Source organism: Sinocyclocheilus rhinocerous, unplaced genomic scaffold (genome assembly GCF_001515625.1).
Source record: "Sinocyclocheilus rhinocerous isolate Xijiao unplaced genomic scaffold, SAMN03320098_v1.1 scaffold3785, whole genome shotgun sequence".
Taxonomy (NCBI): Eukaryota; Metazoa; Chordata; class Actinopteri; order Cypriniformes; family Cyprinidae; genus Sinocyclocheilus; species Sinocyclocheilus rhinocerous.
The window spans coordinates 217,627-223,551 of NW_015628674.1; the positions used below are offsets into that span (position 1 = coordinate 217,627).

The window sequence follows — 5,925 nt, forward strand, 5'->3', positions numbered from 1 at the left end:
AGCAGAATCATCTCACACATTAAAAGATCAAGAAGCCTCCACATCATGTGTCACATCCCCGTCTTCTGCTGGATCTCAGCCACTGTGCTGCAGAACCTCCTGAAACAAGATGACAGTGCAGAAATCCCTCAAACTCTGACTGAAATGTACATCTACTTCCTGCTCATTCAAACAAATATGAAGAAGATCAACATGAAGAGTCAGAAGTATGATGAGAGAGATCCAGAGAATCTCCTGAAGTCCAACAGAGATGTGATTGTGAAACTTGCTGAACTGGCTTTCAAACAGCTGATGAAGGGCAATGTGATGTTCTATGAAAAGGACCTGATTGAGAGCGGGATAGACATCACTGATGCCTCAGTGTATTCTGGGATTTGCACTGAGATCTTTAAGGAGGAATCTGTGATCCATCAGAAGAAAGTCTACTGCTTCATACATCTGAGCTTTCAGGAGTTTCTAGCGGCTTTCTTTTTGTTTCACTCCTATGTAGTCAAGAATGAGGAATCAGTGAAGTCATTTCTGAATGACGAATATCAGCGGTGCAGTCAGGAAAACTCGTATGAGCTACTAAAATCAGCAATTAATAAATCCTTAAAGAGTAAAAATGGACACCTAGATATTTTCTTGCGGTTCCTGCTGGGCGTCTCACTGGAGTCCAATCAGAGACTCTTACAGGATCTACTGACACACACAGTGAACAGCTCAGAGACAATCAACAGAATCACACAGTACATTAAAGACAGAATCAAGGGTGATTATGAATGTCTCTCAGCTGACAGATGCATCAATCTGTTCCTCTGTCTGCTGGAAATAAAAGATCAGACTCTGTACAGAAAGATTCAGGAGTTTGTGAAATCAAAGAATCACTCAGTGGAGAAACTCTCTCTGTCTCACTGCTCAACAATCGCCTACATGCTTCAGATATCAGAGGAGGTGCTGGATGAGTTTGATCTGAAGAGATACAACACATCAGATGAGGGTAGGAGGAGACTGATACCAGCTGTGGTGAACTGCAGCAAGGCACTGTGAGTATTCATTTATGTGATTGGAGATAAAACTGAATGTGTTTGTTTTGTTGAGACACAGTAATATTCCTTCATCGAATCATGACACTAATAATTTACAGGTATATCAGAAGCTGTTTGAAGAGGTCAGAAGTGTTTAGTATCTCATGACTCACTCCAAACAACGTGGAATCAGTCAAACTCAGAAGGAGGTTATGAACATGTACAGTTTAGTTGTTTAGTAAATAGTAAATCATTTTATTTTCTCTCATGAGGTTCACTTCATCATATAGTACTTTATGCAGTTTAGGTTTAGAGAGATAGTACATATTTATAAACATCTTTGCAAATACAGCAGTTTAGCCATATCTACTAAATTTTAGTCAAGGTTTTTTGTACCAAAAATTTTATTTCTGACCTTTAGAATTTATGTTGGACTTTTAGCATGGTTCACATTTTATTGTTAGTTAAATACCAGCTGGAGTAATAGTGTTGTCTTCTTTTTGGCATTTTTCTGTCCTACGTCCTCCTTATTACTTCACTGTGACACTGATGCTACACTGAATACATGTTGCTAAAAAAATTATATTTCATCCTGTGTTATAGGCTTGCTGACTGTAATCTCACTGGTTATTGCTGTGAAAGTTTGTCTTCATCTCTACAATCATCAAACTCACTGAGAGAGCTGGACCTGAGTAACAATGACCTGCAGGATTCAGGAGTGAAGCTGCTCTCTGATGGACTGAAGAGTTCACACTGTCAACTCAACATACTGAGGTAATACAATCAGATGAAGATTCACATGGTTATTAAATGAAAGATGCCCTCTGCTTTACTGATTTTTTTTTTTTTTTTTGGTAATATATCACAGACCCTAGTGTGTCTGAAGACTTTAAGTTTGCATTTGCTCCAGACAGTTTTTTATGAACTTTTTAGATATTTAGTGAAATGATTTACTCAATGTTTAAAGGGGTCATATGATGTGATTTCAAGTTTTCCTTTCTCTTTGGAGTGTTACAAGCTCTTGGTGCATAAAGAAGATCTGTAATTTGTGAGGAGTGGAGATGACAGAAACTGTTTTTGAGAAAAAAATTCTGCTCCACCAACACTGTGACACTGAGTAAAACATTGAAACCAGAGTTACTCAAGCTGAACTGAACCTGCAATCTGTGACCTGTGGATAAAAAGTGATACACTGAAACAATTAATAATTTTATTTTTTTGCATAGTGACAGGAATCTGAACACTCCTGTGTGTGTTTCAGTTTAAGATGACCTCAAGTCCCAGATTATGTGAGTGTTTGTGTGTGTTTGTAGGTTATCTGGTTGTATGGTGACAGAGGAAGGCTGCTGTTTTCTGGCTTCAGCTCTGAGTTCAAACCCCTCACACCTGAGAGAGCTGGATCTGAGCTACAATCACCCAGGACAATCATTAGTCAAGCTGCTCTCTGATCCAAACTACAGACTGGACAAACTCAAGTATGTTCAACACTAACAATCTCAACCTGTCATGTGTCATAAAGTCATTGAAAACTCATATGTAAATAGGTCCCTGCATACAGCACATACTGTATATACTCATCAATACTGCACATGGAAGATAAGGGCGTGTCTTGAACTCTGTAAGTGAAGTTGATTTTGATTCAGTTCAACAGCTGCTTGTGACTCATAACAGCAGCATCTGAGAAACAGACTCAAGACTCTGATCCCAAAACATCAAGTCAAAGCTTGTTGCTGCTCTAGAAAGTAAATTCTTGATGCTGCCGGAGACACAAAGCAAAAACAGGTCCACAATCTGAAAACACAGAGATCACAGTCTAAATGAGAAGAAATGATGTTTGACCTTGTGAAACTGAATAAAGCAGATCAGCTCAGTGCAGCTGAACAGAAAGAGATTAATGCAGTTAGTAGATGAATATCAGTTAACACCTGCACAAATGAAATGATTTAGACCCAAATGATTAGTAAATGTAGAGGTGAGTCTGTAGGTCAAGGCTTGAGGAACTTGTCCAGTGATAGAGACTGTGAATCAGAAACTACATGTAATGCAGGAGGACAGAAAGAGCAGCTCAAAGGATCTTAATCAGAAGGGACTTTGGCCTGATTTTGGAGATTTAGTTAAACATCAAAAATTAAATATCTGTCATTATTTGCTTACATTATATTTACCATGGGACTTGTCCAGATTGTTTTTTTTTTTTTAAGTTGTAAAGATGAACTGACTTTAGGTTGAAATTATATTACAGCTAGAAAAACATCCTTGTTTTATATTAAACTTAATTAAAAACACAGTGATAAATAAAATTAAAAGCTTTATATTTTTGTTAATTTTGAGTGTTGGTAGTAATGAATCAGGGTCAGGTATGCTGTATAAACAGAACAAATTGCACAGTATGTACTACTGCAAACATTTAACACACTACTTAATCATCTGACAATGACCAAGAGTAAATTTACAGAGTTTGATGTGTCTCCATGCTTTCAACCACTGTAATAAATCATTAGAAAATATTAACATTAACAAAATAATTTCTGAACAGCCATCCACATTATTATGGGTTCATCTTTTGTTTTTATAGTGTGGATCATGGAGGAGAAATCAGGATTATAACAGGGCCACAAAAATGTAGGTCTCTCACACACACATACACACACTTTAATCACTGTTTTGTTTTAGGAGTGTTATAATTTCTCTTCTTGTGTTCAGATGCATGTGATCTCACACTGGATTTAAACACAGCAAACACTTATCTGTCTCTGTCTGAGAGGAACAGAAAAGTGACACATATGAGAGAGAAGCAAACATATACTGATCATCCAGACAGATTTGATGAGTGTTATCAAGTTCTATGTGGAAAGAGTCTGTCTGGACGCTGTTACTGGGAGGCTGAATGGAGTGGGAAGGTTTATATATCAGTGACATATAAAGGAATCAGCAGGAAAGGAGAGAGTGATGACTGTTTGCTTGGATACAATGAAAAGTCCTGGAGTTTGAACTGTTTTAATAACAGTTTCTTTGTGAGACACAGTAATAAGATCACAGAAATATCTGTCCCTTCACATCGCCCTAAGAAAGTAGGAGTGTATCTGGACTGGTCAGCCGGCACTCTGTCCTTTTACAGCGTCTCTGACACACACACACTCACACGCTTACACACATTCAACAGCACATTCACTGAACCCCTCTATGCTGGATTTGGGGTTTATTCTGGTAGTTCAGTGTCTCTGTGTGAGATTAAACAGCCTTTCATGAGAAGCAAGTGAGACACACAGTTAAGTGAAAGAAACTCATTCACATTATCTCTCTTGAACTCAACAACTGTAAACTCTTTCTCTCTTCGAATCTTAATTTCAGTGTGTGTGTGTGTATAAAAACACGTTGACTTCAGTCTGAATGAGACACACCACAGACTTGTTTTGTGTTTTTATAAAGGCATCCGAATATGAGGTTTGTCTTTCTGAGTCACTGAGCGCCACATGGAGGAAGATTTAGTTTCTCGCTCACAGGAAACAGTTCTTAGCAACCGCTTGCTCTGTTACTATGGTAACTGAGGGTCAGTCAGAGCTCATCTTCTAAACACACGTCATCACAAATGTTAAAGGCTGTGGAGCTCATCTTATGCTCCATGTGGAAGGTTGACATCTCTTCCTGATCACTCATTCTCAACTGTCTGTCTTAAAATCACAGTCAGACTGATTGTTCAGTAGAGCTGAAGATGTGGATCAAACTCATGTCAGATGTATTCTTTGTTTGAGACTCGATGATCAGGAGAGTTTGAGAATCTCTCATAGTTGTAAAACCTGAATACATTCAATGATCAGCTTGTGTCTTGAGCTCAACATTATTATGGGCTGATAATTTATCCTCAAATTATGTATTTTAGTCTGTTGTTTCCAAATACTTGCAGCCATTTAGCAACTTTATCATTAACTATCATTAATTATTAAATCAATAAAATTAAATTTTCGAACTATTTTTATGTGTTTATCACTCCGTATGAATCAGTGCTGTTAGTAATATGTCAAGTATTTATTGTGAATATTTACAAATCAATGTTGCAGTTGAAATAACTAAATAGAAATTTATATTTATTCATTACGTGATAGTTGAATTATTGGTAATGTTGCAGTTCAATATCTGTTTTAATCTATTTAGATTATAAATATATGAATACAGATGATTCAAAAAGGTTTATTTGATAAAGACCTTCTCCTCTCTCTGCACTTACTCTTTCTTTGAATATCATGCCATAACTGTTACTGATTCTGCCAAAATTAATCTTGACACCTTCAGTCCTCCAGGTCAAGACATGCTGCTGTCTTCTTTCCCAGAGGATGAAACACAGCTGGAAATCCTGGGTGACTTTAACATTCACTGTGACAAACCTCAAGCAGCTGAGACACACAAAGCAGGCAAATAACTAGACCTCATCCTCACACCTAACTGCATCACTGACAACCACCTTGTCACTCCATTAAAATTTATCTGTCACTTCTTTCTCCAGTTTTCCTTCACTCTCTTTTCATGCTCACCAATGACTCCTCTGATCTCCTTTCGCTGTAACCTTTGCTCTATCTCCTCTACACGCTTCTTCTCTGTGGTGTTGCATCTCTCCCCAACATTAACCACTTCTCTTCTCATGATGTCAGTGAAGATACTGACACTCTCTCCTACCACTGCTCTGCAGATGATACACAGCTCTATCTGTAGTTTCAACCTGATGATCCCACTGTCTCAGCTTGTGTCTCTACCTGCCTTGAATACATCTCTGCTTGGATAAAGGACTGTTTAACTGGGGTCTGCAACACTAACACCAACCAGGAAGATCAGACTCGTCCTATCAGAGTATGCGGCGCAGCTCCTCATTCAAGCACTTGCCATTTCAAAACTGAACAACAATAATATAAAGATGAAAGAGATC

At 37.9% G+C, this 5,925-nt stretch overlaps 1 protein-coding gene across 1 annotated transcript; it reads left to right on the forward strand.

Moving 5' to 3' along the window:
• LOC107737904 (NACHT, LRR and PYD domains-containing protein 14-like) lies at positions 1-4,895 on the forward strand. The gene is made up of 5 exons (XM_016549540.1): positions 1-1,025; positions 1,611-1,781; positions 2,321-2,482; positions 3,583-3,629; positions 3,711-4,895. Exons 1-5 carry the CDS (start codon positions 46-48, stop codon positions 4,265-4,267), a joined length of 1,917 nt encoding a protein of 638 aa, XP_016405026.1. The 5' UTR covers positions 1-45; the 3' UTR covers positions 4,268-4,895.
• The last annotated feature ends 1,030 nt before the right edge of the window (positions 4,896-5,925 follow it).